This window comes from Mastomys coucha, unplaced genomic scaffold (assembly GCF_008632895.1).
Source record: "Mastomys coucha isolate ucsf_1 unplaced genomic scaffold, UCSF_Mcou_1 pScaffold14, whole genome shotgun sequence".
Taxonomy (NCBI): Eukaryota; Metazoa; Chordata; class Mammalia; order Rodentia; family Muridae; genus Mastomys; species Mastomys coucha.
Genome location: NW_022196896.1, coordinates 53549533 through 53574900, shown reverse-complemented (window position 1 = coordinate 53574900; position 25368 = coordinate 53549533). Strand labels below are relative to the sequence as shown.

Here is a 25368-nt window from a genome sequence, read left to right as displayed (position 1 = left end):
AAAACTGAGCATGAGATTACATAGCTAATGCTTAAGACAGTACCATGTCAAAAGGGAAGTGGAATTTAAACGATCAACTAGTTTCTAAACTACACAATATATACTATATATAAAAAAGACACTTGATTGGTATGGAAATGGCAATAATTTTAATATAAAAAATTAGCTATACACTAAGACAAGACATAATTTCTACTTAGTTGATTCTTTAGATTCAGGGTCAAAGTTCTCTAAATCTTAATGTCCCACTTTTGGTACTTCAGTTAAAATTAAATCCCTTCTACCTTTATGAATATCTTCCATGCCTCCTTTCACACTATACTTCACAAAAGACAAATTCTTAAGCTTTTCCATAATGAAGCTGGAAAAACCTTATAGCCCAATTGTAAACAAATATAATCATTAGTAATATTAATCACCTATATACATGAAGGCAGTCATCTACAAATGGTTGCTTTTTGATTAATTTTCAAAGGAGCTGTGTCCCTTTCTGATTAGATTTTAATAGCATTAAGGAACCATGGGCCCATTTCTATCACCGAAGACCATGATCAGAAAGCAGACATTATAGATGCACTCAGGCACTTGGCTCAGCTGTACACGCTCTCCTTCCCACTGTCAACATCAGTAATACAATGAGCCAAGCCCTGGGTTAGGTGTGAAATATTATCACACCGGACTTCAAGCATATTTTTGGTACTATTTAAATGATATTTATTCTTTCTGCTTCCTCCCAATTGCAACTACCCATCACTTATGAATACATGTCTGACTTGCACATCCTTGAATAATTCATTTCCTCACTCCTCATGATATAATTGCCTTGTGCAAGTTTTTACTTTCACAGAGAGAAGAAAGCAGCAGAAATTGCAGTTTGGTTTATATAAAACTAAATATTTAACCAGTTAACAATGACTATTTCAGAAGCAGTCAGCTGACGGACTCTCAGACTTCCTGTTTAGTTAAACCATCACACCGAATTTCGGAAGAAATTTCATAAAGAGTGAGATGATGAAGTAGGTTAGGAGATTTTGAATCAGAGCTCCACAGTAAGCCTCTCCATGCTACTGTATGCTCAGCTTAAAGGAAAGCTTTAACTCCTAGGCAGTTTAAAGCCACCTGCTGAACTCTCTTCCTTGGCTGTGGGACTTAGGCAGGCCTTTTCTTTCTAGTCAGCAGCAGCTCTGTGACCTTTGCCTCCCAATCTTAGTATGAGTTCTTCTGGTTATTTTATCAGTATCTTTAAGGTTGCTCCTCTGTACTTGAGAGAAAGTGCTTTAAGACTATCTCAATTCAAAATGATCATTTGGTTTAAATGATCAAATGAAAAAGTTCAAAGTTGAACAATACAACACATTAGTTAAAAATACTTCTCCATGGGTTGGAGAGATGGCTCAGCAGAAGAGAACACTGGCTGCATTTGCAGAGGACCCCTGTCCGATTCCCAGCACCCACACAGCAGCTCACAGTCATCTACAACTCTAGTTCCAGGGGATCTGGCTCCCTCTTCTGGCCTCTGCAGGCACCAGCACACAAATGCATATACATGCAAGCAAGGCATCAATACAAAAGTAATGAATTCTTCACAATATCCTCTGCTCCGTAGCATTGTTCACGTTGGAAGCATCTTTCAAATGGTCATGGTGACTTCACTGAGTTTTCTCCTCGCCTCCCTCCCTTCCAGTAGTACCTTTTTAAGGACACAGGTATAGCAAATAGCCTAGGCAGATACAGGCAGCATCTTTCTTTGGGACAAAGGCGGCCATGTCTGCCCTCCGTGTAAATGATTCGGCTTCCTGAGTCAGAAGTCTTTCTGTAGTGCACCTCACTGTGTGCATGTTTCCTGGACTCTACTCACAACTGCACACAGAAACTAAACCAGGAACCAGAACAACACAACAACAAGGTTATGGAACACTGCTGCTGAGATTGACCAAGGCTCCCGCCTGACTCAGAAGTCTGGCATCTTAAGAAGCCATAACAGTGTAGCTGACTGCAAACAGGATGAGTCTCCCCCTTTCAGTTTTCGCATGTGCCATTGTAGGTTGGTTCTCTCTCTTGTCCATTTGTTTCTCCTGACTAATCTTTCATCCACTGCTTACTTCAGTTCCCTGTAATTACCAAAGCACTTCTATAAACAATACCTGATGAACTTCACACCTGCGAAACCTTTCTATTCACCTAGAGGGCACAGACTTGAGAAGATTAAGAAACAAACTCAAAATTAGCGTGGCAGACCAGCCAGAGAACAGAAACTGGAGCCCCAAATCTCACTCCTGATTGGTTTATAATTTGTCACTTCTTTTTAAAGAACAAACAATATGCTATAAACACATTCTGTGTGACAGACAGGTACCCCCCCCATAGCACATGGCAGACTTACATACTCATACATTAAAATGCAGACAACTGAAAATGAATAATAAAACTAATACCTAAATAAAGTCCTCAAGATATTACAATGCATGCTGTGTGTGTGTGTGTGTGTGTGTGGACATGCATGTGGATAACTAGTAGTAGTTGGTTTTCTCCACTAAGTGGGTTCTAGAGATCAAACTCAGAATGTGAGTCTTGGTGGCAGGCACCTTCACTAAGCAATCTAGCCAGCCCAAGGTCTTTTCATTACATATGTGATAACACATAAACGAGCATGGAGCATAACTCGATTCTGTTATTATACAATAGCCCACTTCTCTTATACTTAAAGAAAGCCATGCAGAAATGTTTCCAAAAGAACAGTATTTTTCAACTTTATAAGAATCAAGAATCTCCAAGGCCTCCAGATACTTTAAATGCTGCTTATAGAGCTTGTAGGGGCGGGGGAGGGTGCGGAGTGGGGTAAGAAAGAGCACTGAGCATGGTTTTAATTTCACCAAACCACAGAGCAGTCTGTATATACAGCAGTCATTAATCCACAACTTGCCACTCCCAGGAAAATGAACAAAGTCAGAAAGTTAGAAAATATAGCATCACAGTCTATGCCCCACATACTCTGTAGTCTACATACTATAGAGGAGGGCTAGTGTCTGACTGCACAAGTACACACCTACACAGAACAAATCTAGGAACTGGTAACATCCCAGCAAATGGTCCAGGGCACCGGGATGAACACATTACTAACTCCATATCTGTATAGGATATAAATGTCTGCAATTCACAAATTGTAAGACGTACTTCTCAGTCTTAATTCTGCAAAGAGCTGAGATAACCAAGTCTCAAGTAAGAAAAACAGGATTAAGAAGTTGAGGAGGGAAGGACAGTGCGCAGATGCCTGAGGTACAAGGCTTCTGCCCCAGGTGACACTCTAACTCCAGCTCAGACCCTCCCATTGCACTCACTTACTGTGTAGGTTATGGCCGCCAGCATCCCAATCAAGGTCAGAGAGCTGATGGAAAACGACAGAGCAGCCAGACCTTCTGTGAAAACAAAGACATTGTCAATGGACACTTCTGAGTGTACTGTTTCTATATATTACAGAATATATAATATAGGAGTCAGGATCCTTTAGGCACATGAAGGAATGAAACAAATACTTCAAGAGCTAATTCTATTTAAGAGGGGGAATATTTTAAAGAGCTCTTTATATATTGATTTCAAATAATCCTTTAGATCAGCTAAGATTTCCTTTCCTTCCCCCTTTTAAAATTAGAAAGAAAAGTCAGTTTAATTAGTAGACCTAAAAAGAAATCAGAAAAATATTAGGTGCATTAAAGAAATGATGAAAGATTAACTGGGACATTTTGTGCCTATTTGTGTGTGTCAGCGTGTGTGGCATTATGCACACGTGTGAGCATGTGTGTAAAGGCGGGGGTGAGGTGAGAGGTCAGCACTGTGTGGTTTTCCCCATTGCTCTCTACTTTTTTCCTCTCTCTCTCTCTCTCTCTCTCTCTCTCTCTCTCTCTCTCTCTCTCTCTCTCTCCTTTTTTTTTTCTATCAGATAGGGTCTTTCAATGATCCAGAAGTTCATAAATTAATCTAGACCCAGTAGCTAACAAGTTTGGGGGAATCCTCCACCTGCCTCCAGCTATTTGTGGGACAGTTACAAATCTTTTATGTTGGTGACGTTTAAACAGTAATATGCTCCTGAAGGTTAACAAACTTAAAGGATGTATTTTTTAACTCATCTCACTTTTACTTAACACATAAAAAGAACGCATTAACAAATTCATGAGCCAGTCAGGGCCAATCCTTAAGCCTTTGTTTTTAGAAACTACATTTCAGGGTTAGAGGAGACAGTGCAGTGGCTAAGGGCATCCTTCTTCTTCCAGAAGACTGAGTTAGGTTCCCATCATTCACATGAGGTGGTCCTCGGGTGCCTGAAACTCCAGCTCCCAAGGGATCTGATCTCCTCCCCTGGCTACCACAGTTAACTACATATGCATGGCTCTGGCACACATGGGGAATCACTACATAAATGCAAACACAAACACACACACACACACACACACACACACACACACAAAGAAATCTCTTAAAAACTGTATTTTATCAAATCAAAGATATATCAACATGATTTTTTTAACTGTCACAGAGGAAACAACAGAAGTATTTATAACACCAAGCCAGGTCTGGCATCCTGCTCACAGCTATATTAAGGAGCCATTTCTTCTAAGATACACCCTGAGATCTGGGATGGAAGCATATGAACCCATACAACAGCAGTTAATAGTCTTACAACTCTTGAAGAGGACTGAAGTTCAGTTCCTAGCAACCACATTGGAGGACTCATAGACAACCATAACAGCAGCTCCAGGGAATCCAATGCCTCCTCCCCTCCACAAGTACCTGTAGTATTCTCATGGGCACCTACGTATACCCTCCCCGTGTGTGTGTGTGTGTGTGTGTGTGTGTGTGTGTGTGTGTGTGTGTGTAATTAAATTTTTTAAAAAGAAATCTTTATTAACTCAATCAGTATGACGTAGGTTTTATTTTATTACAATTTCAATAAAAGCAATGCTGACACATTACAGTACCATAAATCTACAGTAAAACATTATTTAATTCCTATGAAACTTATAATTTACTTTCTCAATACAATGTGACTTCATCTTTAGTAGCATGATAGAGCACTGTCCTATTAAAAATTTAAAATAAAAAACTACGCTCAGTACATTTCTTTAACATATATTATTCTACATTATCATAAGGAATTAAAGGTCACATTAAAATAACCAGCCCATTAAAATCCTTTGTCCCTTAAAGCTTCTTTATAGCAGGTGCCTTCCATAGACCTGAGAAGCTGCCTACATAACAGCTGGACAGCAGCTTTAACAGTGAGCCTCCTTACTGAAGTACAGAACAGTAAAGTCCTTAGAAAAGTAAAAACTGCCTAATCTTCATAAATTCCCAAAGAATGCAAACTAGGAATTCCTTGAAAAAATGTTTTTAACACTTACGACTAGTTCCGAGATCTTCAAACAGGAGCTTCACCTTTTCCCATTCTGTAGAATTATTGTTGCTGGGCAGATTCAGCGGCACAAAGGCACTACAAAGGAGAAAAGAACTCTGTCTGAAGGCCTTGGAAATAAGGTAAATAAATAATAAAAAACGGTCCAAAACTCAATTGACAATAGGTTTTTAAAAGAAAGATCAATTCTTCCAATTCCTAAATCCATACCAGACACAGGAATATGAGGAGTTTCTCACTGACAGGCTTACGTTATTGCATATTTGTTTTGAAGCATAATAGAAAAATTCTATGTTGACTTAGAAGAAAAATACAGTCATTTCAGTATATTTACATACAAAGCTGAAACAAACTGTGTCACAGTTGACAGTAAACATCACACAGTGAGCCAGCGGTGACTTCTGCTTCTCTTTCCGATGTCTTTCAAGATCCTGCCCCATGTACACTGCAACACCTTTTTTTTTTTTTGTCTAATCTATAGGAGAGAGGAGCACACTACACAGAAACACAGCCACAAGAGCTTACACTAAGAAAAAAATGGAAAAGAGAATGCAGTCCGTTTATTTTCCAGGACAGAATAATAAACAAAGACATCAAGACATTGAGATTAAAAAGCAGGGTGTCCTCAAGACAGCTTATGAGAAATCACACTAAGGGATAAGTGACTACTCACACCCCTTCTAAACTCATTTAATTAAAGGAAAGCAGCAGCATGTATCCAATCTTTTTACAGAAGAAATGATGCACATATTGAATTGAATATATATAAATGAATATTTTCCAAAGAAAGCAATTATTTTGAAATTTTAGTTTTAAAAACTTTTACTCTAGTTCTTATAAAAAAGATGAATGAAATGCATATGTTGGGTTATTTAATTCCCAATCAGTGAGCTATAGATGAAGGCAAGAAAGAGTTACTTATATAATAACCTAGTTTCATTTAAGCATAACTTTTTCTTGACAGTCCACAAAGTATATTTTGAACTTTTTAGTTTGGAATGTGAGTTTAGAAAACAAATTCTTTTATTAAAAAAAATTATTGCTGGGCAGTGGTGGCGAACGCCTTTAATCCCAGCACTTGGGAGGCAGAGGCAGGTAGATTTCTGAATTCAAGGCCAGTCTGGTCTACAGAGTGAGTTCCAGGACAGCCAGAGCTACACAGAGAAACCCAGTCTTGAAAAACCAATATATATATATATATATATATATATATATATATATATATATATATAAAGTATGATTAAAACATATTATAAATACTTAAAGGTAGTAGGTAGTATTCATACACAAAAATTCCCTTTTAGATAATCAAAAGTACTGTAATTTGGCAGAATAGACACTCAACTTGGAGGAATGCCTCATGATCCAACTTCAGAGGCTGGCTGTTCAACAATTCAGAAGTAACAGAGTAATGCAAGAGGAAATGTCAGACAACCCAAATTTTTAAATTAAACTTTAAAAAAAATGATACAAACGTTAAGTTGGATTGATTTCAGAGAATTAATTATTTTGATGAAATCCATTAGAGACTTGGCACTCATTAGCTATGACAAAAACCAGAGCAGAGCATCAAAGCTTCTCCCCAACCACATGACCACAGGGATTTAATCATCAATAAACAGAACCCAAATAATATGATGTAAAGAGAAATATCAGTAGGCAGAATGAAAAATAATTATGTAACTAAACACTAAATCCTAAGCAATGGTACACAGCTATTTAATGTAATGTGAGGGAGTAATGGTCAACGTGTACAGTGTGTAAGCTTAACTCTTTACCTAGGGCTAAGGTAAGAGGACTGGGCAAGCAGACCACAACCAAGCACACCTCCTGGAAACAAGAGAACCACTGGACCTATGACGTCACCGAAGCTAGGATGACTGCATGGGCCTCCACAAGAGACAAAGCCAGCCAAAATACAAGCACAGTGTAGAAAAGGGTTCACGGGCGCACTCATTTGAGACCTAATGGACAACTAACGACCCCAGAGAGGGAAAGTCAGTGGACCCTCCTGGTAGGTTGACCATCCTCAAGTGGATGAGACCATATGCGGAAATATATGAAAGGCACAAACTGGAGTCCATAACTTTTTACATCTTTTAATCAGGAAAACATGGAGTTGGAAGGGGGGCGGTGAGGACAGATCTGGGAAGAGTTAAAGGGAAGAATGTAGAATAAATTTAATTGAAATATATTGGATGAAATTCTCAAAATGTAACAAAACTTTTATTTTAAAAAGGCAACTGAAATCAAATAATGATGTGATATATCACTTTTGAAGAGGCAAAAAAATAAGTTAATAAGACTTATCAGGCATCTGTAAATGGTGATGATTTATGGAGATGATTCTCACCTCCTACCTCACCTACCACATCACATCATGTCTCTCTTCCCACTGACTCATCTGTCTCCTCCAGATCTCTGAGAAACTTCTCTCTGACCCTCGCCTCTCGCCTGAATTACTAATGGCTTACCCAGCTGACCTTGCTACCTTTTAGGACATCATCTCCCAAACCCACCATCCAAGAACCCCATCCACACAACCTTTATAGTGCTATAGCTTTTAAAGCAGGATCATATAGTAACCTCCCTTGAGTCACGATCACACATCTTCTCTGCCTCCCAACTGTTAAGCAGGATAAAGCTCACTATTTCTTAAACATTGCACACTAAACTTGGAGTCTACATACCTGTCTAATATCATTTGCCAAGGGTCTAAGTGATCACTTGAAATATCACATTGTACTTTGTTGATTGCTTGTTGGTTTGTGGGGAAAGGTGGGTTTAAAGTCACATACTTTTTAAGCCACTCTTCAGCTGTGTTGAGCCCTTCTCCCATGACACTGGTATCTTTGAAAGGGGACAACCAACAGTTCCCTCCACATTGCACAGAAAAGGGCACAGTAGGAGGCCATCTGCAAGCCAGAGGCCAACCTTGGCAACATCTTGATCACAAGCTTCTTGCTTCTACAGCTGTGAAAATTAAACATCTACTGTTTGAGCCCTGTGGCCTCTGGCACTTTGTTATGGCAGCATGAGCAAACGATTATAGTCTGCATGCCATTTGCCTTTTATTTCAGCTCAATCGCTCTGCCCACGGAGTCTTCTGATTCTCCAAGGTGCTCCTTAGCACCAACACCTCGTCTATCTCTCACTGGAGGGCTTAAACACTGTCATTCCCTTACCTTGAGGACAGTGACCATCAATTTCCTTTGCTGGCCCCAAGATCTAGCACTGACACAAACCAAAGTACCCCAAAGACTGCTGAGCCCTACAGACAGCAAACCGAGACCACATCCTGGCTATACAAATTACCTACAGATTTATCTGCAAGAAAACCTTTTCAAAGCAACTAGGGTATTCTGCCTTAAAGATGTCCTCAAGCAATTCAGTAAATATGGTAATGAGAAGAGCACTGCCCAGATAACTGAAGCACTAGTAGTCTTTAATCCGTTATTCTCTTCAGGGTGTGCGCACAGATAGGTTTATTGATAGTACTCGGTCTACTCTACATCAGGATGTGCTGCATGCTGAGCGCCTGTATTTATAAAAATCCAATAGTTTTACTGTTACTTTTGCTTTATATGTCTATGATTACCTCAGAGCTACAAGAGGAAGCGTGGCTGCATGCTTACATTACAAGGCTAAATGCATTGCAACCCTACAGTACTTGCTTCCTATCTGCCCTGTAATTTTGCTGACCCTGTTTTAAGTAGGAGGCTAATAGACATGACTTAAATGACAGCAAGAGAAAACTAGCATGAACACCTCTCTGGTCTTATTTACTAAAAAAGGGGACTTGTAAAAGCATATTTTACAACTCTAACAAGTAACAAAACCCTAAATTTACAGCCTTTTTGACCCAGGAAGACAGGCAAAAGAAACAGGAACGTCACTAGAACAGGAACCATAACCTCCATGGTCCTCGGGAGCCACGCACGTCACCATAGGTTCCATTCCCATCACAAATGACAACTCATGAATGTTTAAAGTACTGAAAGTTATTTACTAAAATTTTAAATGCCAAATTATTGGCTAGCGGTTAAAGAGCACTTCCAGAGGACCCAGGTTCAGTGTCCAGCACCCCATGACAGCTCACAACACTATCACTCCAGTTCCAGGGGGTCCAATGCCACCTTCTGGCCTCTGCAGGCACAAGGCACACAGGTAATACAGATACACATGAAGGCAAAACACAAAATTTAAAAATTTGTTTAAAACCTACAAAATTCATTATTAAAAAATTATTAAAAGGCATATGACCACATAATGTATGTCTTCAAAGGAGACCAGACAAAGGGGCTTGGAGAGATGAAAGGGAATAGGAAAAGGATGTGATTGTATTATAATAGTTAAACAATCTTAATTAAAAAAAACTCAGGAAGCTTGACATTGCAAATAAGGATCATTTTATCACCCTTTCTGCTATAAAACAAAGCAAAAGGACCAGATCTATTTAACAAAGACGAAAGTCTCCAACAAACAAGGACAGACGTCAGACTTGGGAATCAACGAATAAAACTTCACTGATACTTCCATGAAATACATAGAGCTCTACAGACACAGATTCGAGCTTTTAATATATGGTCATCGTGCATGTCCATGGAAGAGCCCCAGAGCTCACTCACATGAACTGTTGTCCTCTGAGAAGGCCCTGCCCCCATCAGCAGAGAACTCCACACTCCCAGTCCAGGAAAGACTGCCAGAACATTGCAGCAAGTGTTAATATTGGAACATCATCAAGAACTGGATAAAATACAACACGCAAAATACAAATATGCTCGGGTAAAACCCGTATCAACACGGAGAGAGCATGCAGGAGGGAGAAGTACAAATGGCTAGAAGGAAGACCAGTGCTCACTGGGACTCCACACAGTGGTGACATAAAAAGCCACTTGTTTGGTTTTTTTACCCCCTTTTGTTTATTTTCCTTGTCTAGATTTTTCTGAATGAACCTTCTGTTACCATCACTCAAATAATTCTTGTTTCCATTGGCACATTCAAATATCAAGACTTACCCAACGAGAAGCAGCAGTGCGCAGATCACAACAAATCCCAAAGTGTACTTGAGGGCCGTTTTAATTTGCTAGAGACCAGGGGGGAAAAACGTATCTCTTAGCAAGCCTTTACATAAAAAGGTATTGTGACAGCATAATAATACTCTTTCATATCGAATATACATTTCAAGTCAAGAGTGCAGAGTTTCAACTGTTGGACAGAAAAGCCTTAAAATTTAAAGACAACTATATTCAGCATTCTGCATCGTAGGTGCCTTTGCAAGTATCTGGACCACTGAGAACCCCTGAAAAGCACCACCCGGAATGCATAATTAGCCAGTGAGTAAAACTGTCAAAATAGAAAAATATTCCCCAAAACAAGCAGCACTTAGTACCTATGTATCCCTAACCCAAACACTGAGAACAGTCATAAGAATAAGAAATACTCTTTTTGTTTTGCTTGTTTTTATTTTTTCAAGACAGGGTTTCTCTGTATAGCCCTGGTTGTCCTGGAACTCACTCTGTAGACCAGGCTGGCCTCGAACTAAGAGAGATCTATCTGACTCTGCCTCCCAAGTACTAGAATTAAAGGTATATGCCACTGTGACTAGCTAAGAATAAGTAATATTCTCATGTATGTATTTATATGAATATGCCCATAAAATATAAGTATATAACAACTGTATAAATACTTATATGTTCACATGTTTTGCTACATATATAATCATAAGTATATACATATATAAATTACCGTATAGCCCAACTGGCATTCAACTTGGTAATCATCCTACCTCTATCTCCCAAGTGCTGGGATTATAGGTGTGCACCACCCCACCTAGCTTGTGTGCATATCCTAAACATATGTATATTTGCCATGATGGGCACCACCTTTCTAAACACTTTACGTATGTTAATTCAACCGATTCTCACAACAAGTGTGAGGTAGAGGCTCTCACTTCTATTTTAGAGACAGGGAGCGGAGGCCAGAGGTTAAATAGTTTTTCCTGAGCCAGCCCAGTCCTCCAGGTCTAAAGAAGGGCTAGAATACAGTCAAGAGGAGTCATGGCACTCATTGAAAACTGAGGACAATGTAATCGTGTGAGCTGGGAGGAGCTCCATCTTAGGGGACTCACGGTGCATTTGCTGGTGTCGTCCTCGTCCTTCTCTTCATAGTAGAAGTAAACAAAGGGGATCCAGAAGAACACACAAAACAGAATAACAGAATACAGAGCTGCGGGGAGGAACAACAAAAGCCCAATCAAATTTACTACGCGGATGTCCTATATTCCTAACCGCATACATGCGGCATTCAAAGAGCCTTCGTTTTTCCATTCCAAGAAATCAACAAGATTAGAAAAAGACACACAACTGGAGGTAAGCTTCAGGCAATGCATAGCAAAGTTCTCGATGGTCCCCGTGGACACTGACAACCGGTTCTCATGGTGGACACAGTATACAAACCCGTACACTCTCTCAGTTCCATTAACTCTGCACTCATCATTCCAGCCACTCGGCAAGCTAAAGAGCAAGCTAGGAAAGATACGGTAATGTTTACAGAAATGAAGTCCCTTTGCTAAATATAAGGCATGCAGAATTAGCACACTGGCCTTAACCAAGGTGAAGAAAAGCTAAGACTAGCAGAAAGTCAGTAAAACGAGGTTCAGAGTGATGTCACAGGAATTATTATTCTGCTTTAAGAGAATGTCAGATTTGAGATATTTTTACATAGTGAAATATTTAATTCAATACAAAGCTTAACCCAGGAGCAAAGATCTAATATGTTCATGAATTAAAGAAAGCAGTAGAAGTAACTTTAAGAGACTTAAAAAAAACCCAGGAAACCTGTTTGTTTAAATATGTATATAAACATTTTCTTGCATATATATATATATATATACATATACATATATATACATATATATATATATATATGTATATATATATATATATATCAAATCTGGAAAGATAGTAGCAGTTATGTCATCGTCATAAGCCAAAAACAGGTTGGCAAGGACAAAGAAACCTCTATGTGCTTCTATAGGAATGTGAAATGGTACAGCCGCCATGACAAGCAGTAGGATCTTTCTCAAACACTGAAAGATATGACTACTATATAAGTGGATGATTATACTTCTGCACACATATCCAAAAGAATTAAAAATGGTGTCTGATTTACTTCTATACTCCCCATTTTCAAAGATGTATTATTTATAATAGTGAAAATACAGATAAAACCAGGGTTCGATGAAAAACAGTGAAGTACAATATAGCCTATATGTAAAATGGACTATTATTCAAACATAAAAAGGAAATTCTAGCATAAAGAAAAAAAAACACAGTAAGTAAAATATAGCAGTCATGATGAAATAAAAACTATGTAATTAAACTTGCAGGAAATAATTACATAAAACGCATAAAGACAAAGGATAGAATGATGATTGTTAGGAAGAAGTAGTTGATGGCACATGAGTTACAGAATATGTAAACATGATCCTAATCCTGACAACACATGATCTCATTTATAAAACGATGTCTGTAACTGCTGTAGGCTGCTGCCGGACTCATTACCGTAACAAGGCATAAGGCAAACTCTGCAGTAAACCATGCTATCCCTCTGAGGCTACTGCCCTAAGGTCCACTTCTCAAGCTTCGTGCTGTACTATGAAGCACGGTGTGTATCAATAAATGTACACCTTCTTCCAGAAATTAGGCATGCCATTTTCAAAAGCTAAAAGTCAGGGCAAACACCTTAAACAAGTGCTCTGCTACAGAACACATACAGGGACCAAAAGCACATTTAAAGAAGCCTGTTATCATAATCACCTGGAAAATGGAAAGGAACCCAACAATGAGCTCCGACAAAGCGAGCTAAATTCTCTGCAATGGTTAAAAACAACCAAAAAGACCATCTGCCCACCAGCAGCTGGATAAACAGACACGAAAGACACGGAACAAAAAGGCAGTCAAGACACAAACGCTGTTCCCAGACATTACACTGAGGAAATCAAGCCCCAGACAAAAGCAGTATGTGCTCTATGAGTGACTGCACAGAAATTCTAAAAACTAGCCAGACTAATCTCATAGGAGGCCAAAAACTGTCTAGGGTAGTGACTGATTAAGAGAAAAACTCAACAAAAGAGACTTTCTAACACTTAACACTTCCCCAAGGCATCAAGAAATAAAAAAAAATAAAAAAAAAAAAACAACCTGTGGAGACTCAGCAGTCTCCAGCAGTGGGCACACAAAGCACACCACTCGCCCTCCCAACCCGCTAGTGCCCGACAGCCCAGTCAAACGATCTTCCCCATCTGATTATTTTATTTCCTTGGAGTCCATCAACATTTCTGTCTTTGGCCCATAAATGCTGGGCTATAAAGTAGAACTAAATTAACATTTATGATTGGGTTATTTCTATCACCCAGCTATCCTTCTATGTCTATAAACAGAAACTCAAGTATTTCCTCCTTGTCTATTGTCACGAAACAGAAGAACTCTCTCTTCTAAAGACGTGTTCCAAATCCACACTCATCACCAGAGGAAGTCCTCCTTACCTCCCAGGCTGAACACTCTCATTCCTGACATCTTCAGAATGTGATTGTATTTATGTTTCCAATACAGACTGTCATTAGCAAATTACAGTAAACAGGTTTTAGGTAGGTAGGCCCACTGATAGCAAGAATAACATCAAGAAAAGGTCTCATATACACAGAAATTGACATAAATCAGACTCATAAACTCATGATTTCTTTCTAAAAATTTAAATATATTTATATTTCATATGCATGTGAACATATAATCTATATATATATATATATATATGAATGAACAAACTAGCAAAACAACTGAGCTACTGATAAAGATCACATGATAATCCCTTCATACTGTTTTTTGTAGGTACACAAAAAGCAAGCAGTCTACCTTCTAAATGCTTTGTGTTGCTAAGGGATAAAGCATGTGAAATGAACTTAAATACACTAGGCTTCTGAAATATTAAAATTCAAGAGCATTTTCCTGTGTATTAGCCTTTAAGCCAAAGTACCATGATAAAGGAGAAGAGATAGGTTTCTGTGGCATATGCCTGTAAACCCATCTAATGCAGAAGATGAAGTACCAAGATCATAAATTCAAGCACTCCTTAAATTATAAAGCAAGTTCAAGGCCACCTTAGAAAGGTTACTGGTAGCCTGTTTCAAAATCAAAATAAAAAGGTGACATGGGACAGGCAGTGGTGGCCCACGCCTTTAATCCCAGCACTTGGGAAGCAGAGGCAGACAGATTTCTGAGTTTGAGGCCCGCCTGGTCGACAGAGTGAGTTCCAGGACAGCCAGGGCTATACAGAGAAACACTGTTTTGAATAAAAAAGAAAAAAAGGGGGACAGGGATTTAGCTCAGTAGTATTGTACTTATCTGGCCTGCCAAGGTCAGTCTTTAACACTGAGAATAATTAGCCATTACAAACATTTTAGTTTTGTAAAGTCAAAATATAAAGATACCGTACTCTGGGAATAAGGAATAAGAAGTTTTCAGGCTGGAGAGATGGCTCAGCGGTTAAGAGCACTGACTTCCAGAGGTCCTGAGTTCAAATCCCACCAACTACATGTGGCTCACAACCACCAGTAATGAGATCTGATGCCCTCTTCTAGAGTATCTAAAGATAGCTACAGTGTATTTATTCATTTATTTATTTATTTCTTCGAGATAGGGTTTCTCTGTGTAGCCCTGGCTGTCCTGGAACTCACTATGTAGACCAGGCTGGCCTCAATTCAGAAATCTGCCCGCCTCTACCTCCCAAATGCTGGGATTAAAGGCGTGTGCCACCACTGCCCATCTAAGAGATAGCTCAGTAGTTAAGAGCATTCACTGACTGCTCTTCCAGAGGTTCTGAGTTCAATTCCCAACATCCACATGCTGACTCACAACCATCTGTAATGGAGATCTGATGCCCTCTTCTGGTGTGTCTGAAGACAGCTACAGTGTCCTTATTTATAATAATAAATAAATCTTTGGGCTGGAGTGAGCAGGGATTGAGCAAGCGGGATTGACCAGAGTAAGCAGAAGTCCTAAATTCAATTCCCAACAGCCACATGAATGCTTACAACCATCTGTACAGCTATAGTGTGCTCATATACATAAAGTAAATAAATAAATTTTTAAAAAGAAAAGTTTTCCAATTTCTTTTACCCTGCTGAAGAAACCCAGGGTCAGTTCTGAGAGCTCACACCTAACGCCCATCTTCCTTTCAACTTCTCTATTTCCACCTTCCCCTTTGACCTGCTTCCTGTTTGAAACTGATACTTGATGCCCTAAAATAGCTCCAGCACCATTTGGACTTGTTATGATAATAAGGGACTAAGTGCCGAGGACAAAGACCAGAGAAGAAGTGAACTTCAGACCCTTACAACACAAAGTAGCAGCCCAGACCAGCCTTCCACTACAGCTCTGAGTAAGTGCGAACATGGCTTCACCCTCTGCAGCAGGAGCTCCCTAGAGCTTCTAAGACAACACCCCTGTCACACAGTTGTTCAGAAAAAGTTTCATAATGAACTACTTGAACATGCACGGTCCACAGCGGATACTCACTAAGGAACAGCAGAGTAAACCACATTGTTCCCTTGGCAATTAGTAACCTATAGGACGTAGAAGGGAAAAGCCATACCGAGAGCTCTGTGGCCTGTGGCAGTCTCTAAAGTTTGAGTTCAGTTTATAAAGCTACCTGTGTCTTTGTATTTAAGCCTGACAAAAGTCAAATAAAGGGGAGGTCACAGGTCTGTACTAATGCAAGTTGACTGAAGAATTCTAAATGAGAGAAGAGCAAAGCAAATCCAGCAAAGTAGTGTTTAAAATGACACCATCTTTACCACATTTGTGAAACATGCAAAGTTTGTCTAATAATAATTAACCTACAGAGTATGCATTATTTTTAAAAGAGTTACATGACCCCTACAGGACATGATCCTCTTCAAATATAGAAAAGGCTCTAGATATTTTGTGTTCAGTTATAAGCACCCTAGATATGCCTCAGCCCCCGAGAGGAAAGTATATACCTACATCAAAATGCAGAACCCTAATCTCATGAGATTTGACAGGAGTAAAGAAAAGATACACTATCTCAACTCTTGGGACATACTAGTCATCTTATAAGGAGCACATCACCAAAGAGTAGAATGTCACTCTGAGATTAGAGCAAGACTGTCTTCTGTCTTGACCACACAATCCCTCTCTCTCTGAGACTCCAGTTTCCATGCTGTATTATAGCCTGCAGAAGAGCTGTTGTACAAAACTCTGGTGGCTGGTCAACCAGCGAGGGAGAACACGGAGGGGGCGCGGAGCTACGGCTTCCCTAGCTGAAGCCCTGCTAGTATTTCAAGGTGGGGCATTTGGGAAGTAAGCAGGTTTAGATGATGGAGTAAAGTGGGGTGTGTGTGATGGGATTGGTGCCCTGACCCCATCCCAGCCAAAAAAAAAAAAAAAAAAAAGAAGAAGAAACAGTACACAAACTCTGCTAAGAGGAACAGTGAGAATTTGCTGTCTGAGAGCCAGGGTGAAGGCCCTCGTAAGAAACTTGCTTATGTAAGCCACCAAGTCAACCGTATTTCAGTAGTGGCCTCAGCTAAGCAGCTATTCCAGCTGAGGCAGTATATCTCTCTAGAAATATAATCTATATTTCTCCAGTGATTAATAATGCTGGCATTTTATGTATTTATTAGCCACTCATATATCTGTACTGGCAAGAATGCCTATTTAAATAATTTTCTGAGCCGGGCGGTGGTGGCGCACGCCTTTAATCCTAGCACTTGGGAGGCGGAGGCAGGCGGATTTCCGAGTTCGAGGCCAGCCTGGTCTACATAGTGAGTACCAGGACAGCCGGGGTTACAGAGAGAAACCCTGTCTCGAAAAACCAAAAAAAAAAAAAAAAAAAAAAAAAATAATTTTCTGATTTCTAGTTCATGAGTTTGTGTTTTTAATGATTAATAAAAGCTTTAAGACCAACGTACACTCCCTATCATATGATATACAGCTCTGCTCTTCCTGTCTGGCAATTATATTTTTCCCTTTACTGGAGCTTCTCTATGCAATCCAAACTAGTGTTTTAAACTCATGGGTTCAAGTGATCCACTTATCTCAATCTCCCAAACAGACTGGATTAAAAGTGAATACCCTCATAATCAGCCAATCAATTATTGTTTGTCTCCTGTGTTCTGTGGCAGTTAAAAGACATGAAGTTCAATGTACTAAAGGGTTTTCCCCTATGAATCAAATCCAAGTATGTTTTCTCTAGCCAAAGCTTGTCAGAATTCTATCTTTCACTTATTTTAAACATTTGGTACTTTCATAGGTTAGGGAATATTATATTATTATAGTCATAACATTAATAATGTATTTATTATTATTATTGTTATATCTTTTAGTATTTTACCTTTATCTTTTAGTACTTTACCCTTTAACCATTATGAAAAGCTCTTCGTTGTCTCAGATACTTGTCTTAAAGTTCATCTTGTCTGATACTAATACATTTATCCCAACTGTTAAAATTACTATTTGTATAGCATCTTTTTCCAATCTTTTGGAATCTATTTTCCAAACTATTATTTGTGCCACTGAACAGAAGAAGCACCCCATCACAGAGTAAATTAATTAGAAGGGCCTCTTTTTACAAAACTCCTCTATGCCAATCTATGGTGTGTTTATAGAATAGTTACATCATTTACATTTAATACAATTTTTAATAAAAATGTATTTACATTGACAATGTGTTATCAAAAGCACAATGCTAACAATAAAACTAACATTTGGGAATAATTAAATCTACTTGCTACAGTCACTGAGATTTACAACTTCAATATACATAAAGGTTTTTAAAAGTAGTGGTGATATTAACCAATATGTTTCAATGCATGATATTGAACACAAGACTAGATTTTTCAGTGAGTAAACATAATATTTGCTATATGAATATGAAACACTAGCCAAAATCACACTCAGTAAGAGGGCCATTCATAGTATAACTGGACCAGTGGATTATAATAAAATGTTAAATTAAAAGGTAGTGAAGGGGGTTGGAGAGATGGCTCAGCGGATGCTCTTTCAGAGGTCCTGAGTTCAATTCCCAGCAACCACATGGTGGCTCACAACCATCTGTAATGGGGAGCTGATGCCCTCTTCTGATGTGTCTGAAGACAGCAACAGTACTCACATACATGAAATAAAGGAATAAATCTTTTTTTAAAAAAAAGGTAGTTGAAGGTATAAATTCCTATCAGAAATTTGAAGGCAATTAGTACTCCTTAACATTTTCACTGAGGAAGACAAATGAAACTAATTTAATGAGGGCTTTAAGAATTTAAGTCATTTTGCCCATCTCTTCAATGGAAAATAAACTCAGAACTAGCCTATCCACTAAACTGGCATTTACACAATATCTGATGAGCCCAGGAAATAGCCCGTAACAGCAGCTCTTTGTAATTAAATATTTTCACAAACTAAATTCTCACTAACTAGGCATTTGAGCTTATATTATCTTATAGTCTAGGAAAACAGGGCTGCCAAGTGATTTGCAAGTAGATTGTTTTTGTGCTGAAAGCAAACACTCTGAGACAGGTAGGACTGATCTCAGTGGTTCAGGTTTGTAGTCTCAAAAGCTCTCTACACATACGGTTCCTCAGCCTGAGTGCGAAGACCAGAATAGGAATCCTTACCTTTTCCTAGTAGATTACCAAGCTGCCTACCACACTCTAACTCAGAGTATCTCTCGGGAACAGCTCCAGCTGATCTTCAATGTTTCCTAGAGTTTTAATACTACTCATTATTCTCATAGGTCACACTCCCAGAATCACTGACTAGAAAGCAGTCAGCTCCCCTTAACAGCCAACAGGCTGGCTAGGGTTGTGCACGTCTCCTTTGGGCATTGCCACGCAGTAACAGGCTGATCGCTGACACCAATGTCTTCATCTACAGCACAGCACAATGGTACTGTGAGAAAAAGTGGAAGCGTCCACATTGCCTAGTGAGACTAACAATACAAGTGTTTATTTACCAGGAGGGCTTACGGGTTAGGAATAAAAACAGTGCCCTGGCCCCTGCAAAGGGAAGTGGATCTTTCAGGTCTATGTGCGGAGCCCACAAGGTATCACACTGCAGCCGGTTGCACGCTCCCACACGGCACACCCCTTCCCACAGCCAGGAGAAGATAACACTGCTCTCGGTAGACTTTCACCGAATGCTGCAGTGTGTTTGGGAGACCTTGTGGGACAAGGCTGTTACTGACAGCCGGGACCCTTTTCTCCTGCTTCCCCACCTATGACACCACCCTGAGACCCTTTTCTCCTGCTTCCCCACCTACGACACTATCCTGGGACCCTTTTCTCCTGCTTCCCCACCTACGACACCACCCTGGGATCCTGTTCTCCTGCTTCCCCACCTATGACACCACCCTGGCACTGGACAATTCCACAGCTGGGTGTTCATAAACTTCCTGAATCACAGTGGTATCTGATGTGCTACCAACAACAAAAAAGATTAAAAACAATCTACAGCGCCTAGTAGTACTGTTTAATATTAATAAAAAGTATTAAGATTAAGCACATTATGTTAATTAAATTTATATTTTTAATTATTAGAATATTAACTAAGACTAAGCACATTATGAAAAAAAAAAAAATGAAGTAAAAACAGTGCCTTGGATGTTTTAAATTTTAAGATCCAGAAGAAAATCTAAGAGGCAACTTGACAGATCTGACAATTCAGGAGAAAGAGCTGGCCTTGGGTCAGCTAACTATTTAAGAAGCGGCACAGTCCTGTCAGGGTGGTAGCCAGAGCCATAATGAGTCAAAGCTGGACAGAGCCTCAGTGGAGAAGACTGAGACTCATCACCATTACACACACCAAGCCCATTTCTGTTCCAGCACACACTAACTTCTGCAGCCTCTCTGCCTTCGGCCCCTAAGGCATCCTATCACCACTAATGAGGATCACCTCTCCTCTGCATCTCAAGTGAGACCGGGACACTTCATCCTGAGAAGACAGAGAACGTCCTTGGGAAGATTCAGAAAAGTACACTAAAATCCTTCTCTGTGGGAAAAGGTCTGTCTGAAGTAGTAAGCTGGTTTAAAGTGTCTTGTGATCTTGGTAGTGATAGGTCGCTGCAGGTCCTCCAAGTTCAGGGATAAAGCAAGGGTCCTAGACTCACTTCCCTGGCAAGTTTCGTTATCTTGTCACAAGATCTACAGGCTGGTGACTACACTGTAATAGGTGACAGGCCCAGTCCCTGAAAAGCAATGTTCAAGAGGTCATTTGTATCATTTCAAATAATTTGTTGTGAAAAAGTGCTTTAACTTAACACAAAACCATTTGGCACAACTATCTTCCTCTGTCCCAGCAGCTTCCAGGGCTTCCCCTAACCTGTACCATGTTTTCCTCTTAAACGCTAGGAAAATGTTCCTCAAGCTGTAAAACATAACAATGAATAAAAAATAAATTTTACAACAATACTCTAAAAATCTTCTAAAATCTAATTAAACCAAAGGAATTTCATGGTTCTTATGGATCAGGAGAAAAAATATAGCTTAGAACCAAAACTACTAAATTAAAGTTCCATAAGCATCTTTTAAAATATCATTCCCTTGGGGCTGCAGAGAAGGCTGCACACACACACACACACACACAAATAAATGTAGAAAAAAAATTTAAATGACTCCATCATTAAAAATTTCTTTATATTTTTCACTTCCCAATATAATGTCCTACTAAATTTTAGGTCAATATCTTGATTTGTTGATTTAAAAAAAATGTTATTTCTTTCCTAAATATGTATTATACCTTTTCTGAACGCCTCACTCTCAGGGCAAATCAAATGAAGGGAAACATGCAGACGGCTTTCATGATCTACTACTGGAACGGGAGGAAGAAGGGACAGAAAGAAACCACCATGACCCCTGGATTAACTCAGCTTTGCGGAGGAAAAGCAAGCTTGTGGTGGAAACCCTAGGTGCAGCCTATCCTGCCAATGTTCATTTGCAATTAGCACAGGACTGCTAGAAACACAAGTATCTAATCCAGAGCACTAATGTGGGAAAGTACTGACTTAACACAAGAGACTGACAGTAACTCCAAATGCCCCCTCAAGACATGCTACAAGTGAAACGAAGGCCAAGTAGGTTTAAAATGTTTTAGAATATTAAGGATAAATGCATATTATTTATTCCCGGCGTGCAAACTTTAATTTTGTACTCGATATCGATTAAGAGTGTGCATGTAGTTTTACTTTATGTTTGCTTGGCCACCAGAATAGGAAAATGAAGCTGACCGATACTTACTATAGTAGCCATACAGAACGGTGTTCTCAATCTGTACGGTGACATTGGCGTTAGCCCAGTCCTAGGAGGAAGAGGAGACAGTAACAATTTACCTCACAGGCAGAGTTAAGATTTGATAGGACTGAATATCATTTCTGGGACCTGTTAGTAGATCAGATGAAATATAATCTCTGTAAGAAATGAAACCAGATAAGCAAACAAATACTTATCAATACATAAATGCTGAGCCAGCAACATGGTCCTGGGTAGAACCAGACACTCAGGAAAGGCTTCCCAAAACTGTCCTAAGATATGACTCAAGGAATAAATGAGTCTTGGAAAGAACTATACAGAGGGAAAAGAAAACAAAATATACAGAACAGAGCTGACAAAACCTGCAAGACTCTCGAGGCGGACTCACCGGATCTGTGGGAAGGCAGACAAAGCAACTGACAGGAAAGGAAGGGTGAATGTCAGAAGGACCTGTGGGGCGGGCAAGGATTTTGCATTTTTCATAGAACAATAGAAAAAAATAGTGAAGACCTGATGCAGAATCACAGGTCTGATTTGTGGTTTAAGAAGATTTGGATATTGCTACAGTCAGTCCCCATTGTCAATGTGACTATATTAGAATTTGGTTGCAGACCTGATAGAGCCCAGGGATTTAAAGGAGGGATAGAGGCAATCCTTGAAAGAGGGCAGGTCACGGCTGTGACTGCTTCCCCAGCAGGAGGCACTTTCTGCTCACTGTGAGTAGACTTCACCACATTCTCCACACACAGCGGGATGTTCTGTTCAAGAGCATGCCTAAGGCACTGAAACGTGAACTAAAATCAGCCCTTTCTCCCTCCAAATGTTTCTCACAGGTGTTTTGTCACAGTGGCACAAAAGGAACTTGTATTTTAGCCTTGTTACTATGTTGAAACACTTACTGAAAATCAGGAAAGGGTTTAATTCCTTTACAGGTTACCGTCTGCCATAAAGTGAAGTCATACAGAAACTCCAGACAGGAACTGGAGCGGAGACCATGGAACCCTACTAGCTTGCTCTCCATGGTTTTCTCAGCCTGCTTTCCTTCGCACCTGTTACTTAAAACTATAATTTAAATTCATCATTTGCACAGGATAAAATCTATACACTGCTGAGACAGAACTTGGGTGTAATGGCAAGAAGATATTTCAAAAGTCATTTGACAACAGACAAATGTCAAGAAAAAAAAATGGACATTTCCAAATTTGTACAGAGATAAAGTATCACAATGTTATTACAGGAGCCTTCCTCACATCCAGTTCCCCAACTTAGCATGTTGGTAATAGCCAGTGGTTGAAAACTGTAGCAGAAAAAATTCTCATATATTAAGTGCAAGATAAGCGCATTCTGTGCTAAATCTAACATAAAAGTAATCTGACGTATCAAGACCAATAAGAGTATATAAATTATTTAAATAGTGCTGCCCAATGAATAAGAGTTAGGACTCTTACTGGGTTCTCTGGCAACCAAGAATCCTAAATTGGACTTCCTTTTCCCATCCTGAAGCAGCGAGGTAGGAAATTCCAATTATTCATGGGACCTAGGAACCCAGCTTAAGGTGTTCAATGGTCAGAATACTCTATCACCCCATGAACTGCTTATAATTGCTCAGCTCCAAATAGATCCCTAGTTTATCCACTGACAAGATTATTCTGTCTGTCCTAGAGCAAGACAGAAGTTGAGGCATAGATGAACCTGTATCCCAGTGAACTCCAGCTGCACCTTTGATTTTAATTAAGAAGGTCTCTTTATAACAAAAAAATATTCAATGTAGTTTGTTTAAAATAAAAAAACAACAATAATAACAATGAAAATCTAGAGGCAATCACTCTCCAGAGGAAAGATGAGAAGACATATCATAAATTCTTAACAAAATAACATGTAAATACTAAAAATTAAGGTCTTTATAAGAGAACAAAAACTACAGAGGGTACTAGACAGGATGGGGAACAGAAAGAGTCACAACCAAGAGCTTTAACTTCTATCTTTAAAACCAATGACAGGAAAACATCCTAACGCATAGACAGAAGTTGAAACTGATGCCTACTATGGCGAAGCATGGAAAGCTATGGACCAGGACAAGCTTTGCCCCACTGTCATAAGTACCCAGTGCTGCAAGTACCCACTGTCCTAAGTACCCACTGCTGTGCCACGCACACTTTGCGTGACGGCGGTATTTGAGGCATAAACTTCAAGGAAAGTCAGTCTCCTGCCTCCACATTGTCGCCTGGCACCCCAAACTCAGAGGTAGCCCAGAACGTGCTCGTACTTGTGTGCTAGGAACTCACCAAGATATCATTTCTTTACAGCTAGCAAGAGAAAATTCGGACATTGCTCTCTGACCTTCACCAATGTTCCAATGTCCTAGTCAAACCCTGGCTTGGAATGTTAAGCCATTCAAACTAATAGCCTCCAGCATTGTGGGTAGGGCATTAAAGCTTACAGAATGAGAGAACTATCCCAGGACAAGATCAGGTGAAATTCTCATGCTTAGTCAACATAAGGCAGGCCATATTAGATTTGCAGCTGAATCACTCCTAGGAACTAGCTTAACAAGTGTTCCCTGGGGCTAACCTCCCCTAGCCCAGAAAAACAACATAGTTGAGGAACTTACTTAGGCCCACCCAGTCTGTAACCAAAACAACAAACTGAAGAGGAACAATCTGCACCTGGCTTCTAAGCCAAGGTCACTTTAGTCAGAGCTAGCTTTCTTTCAGATTGTAATCCCTGTTTAGTTCCTGCTATATTAACATGTATTTACTTTGCTGTTGACTCATTGTATTCCTAAGGAAGGGTGATGTACTTGCACCTTGTTTTGATGTATCTTGACCATTGTACCACCTGACTCTTTCAAACCCTTCTGTATCGACTATATAAACCTGACTCCATATTTGAAAAATACACTCAGACCTTACACCACTTGTGTCTAGTCTGTTTGTCAAAGCCGAATCCCGTGCACACCTGGCCAGAACGCTTCGTCCTGCGGAACAAGGGACCCCGTAAGAAATCCCAGTCCGTGGCAGTAGGCGCCCAATGTGGGGCTCCACTGCTGGAAGCACCCAGTGCTAGAAGCACCCACTGTCAAAAGTACCCACTGCTAGAAGTTCCCAGTCCTGCAAGTATCCACTGCTGGAGCACCCACTGCTGGAGGGCCCACTGCTGGAGCACCAACTGCTGGAGGACGCACTCCTGGAGGACCCACTGCTGGAGCACCCACTGCTGGAGGACCCACTGCTGGAGCACCCACTGCTGGAGCACCCACTGCTGGAGGACCTACTGCTGGAGCACCCACTGCTGGAGCACCCACTGCTGGAGCACTCACTGCTGAAGGACCCACTGCTGGAGCACCCACTGCTGGAGGTCCCACATGAATAATGAACGCAGTCATATGTATTAACTCTTCTGCATTGGGCTCCCTAGAGATTCCTTACACAAGGCAGATTAAAAAGAATTTTAATTAAGATGATCAAATCAGTGAACTAAAGGATGTATTTTTTTTCTTTTTATTTGTTACACATTATACAAAGCCTCAATGCGTTTCCCAGACAACTCCAGGGAATAGTGCTGTCCTCAGTGAAAATTGCCACGCACACTTGCGTGATGGCGGTATTTGAGGCGAAAACTTCAAGGAAAGTCAGCCTCC

The 25368-nt window shown here is 39.9% G+C and overlaps 1 protein-coding gene across 1 annotated transcript in view; it reads right to left on the bottom strand.

Annotated features, from left to right (window-relative positions):
* The window catches only part of Lmbrd1 (LMBR1 domain containing 1), a 74242-nt gene that overhangs the window by 37259 nt on the left and 11615 nt on the right, over positions 1 to 25368 (bottom strand). The window contains exons 3-7 of the mRNA XM_031367066.1: positions 21717 to 21777; positions 11538 to 11635; positions 10426 to 10493; positions 5397 to 5485; positions 3343 to 3416 (exon numbers count right to left, since the gene is read on the bottom strand). Of these exons, the coding sequence (XP_031222926.1) occupies positions 3343 to 3416; positions 5397 to 5485; positions 10426 to 10493; positions 11538 to 11635; positions 21717 to 21777 (390 nt within the window). The remainder of the gene's footprint in view (positions 1 to 3342; positions 3417 to 5396; positions 5486 to 10425; positions 10494 to 11537; positions 11636 to 21716; positions 21778 to 25368) is intronic.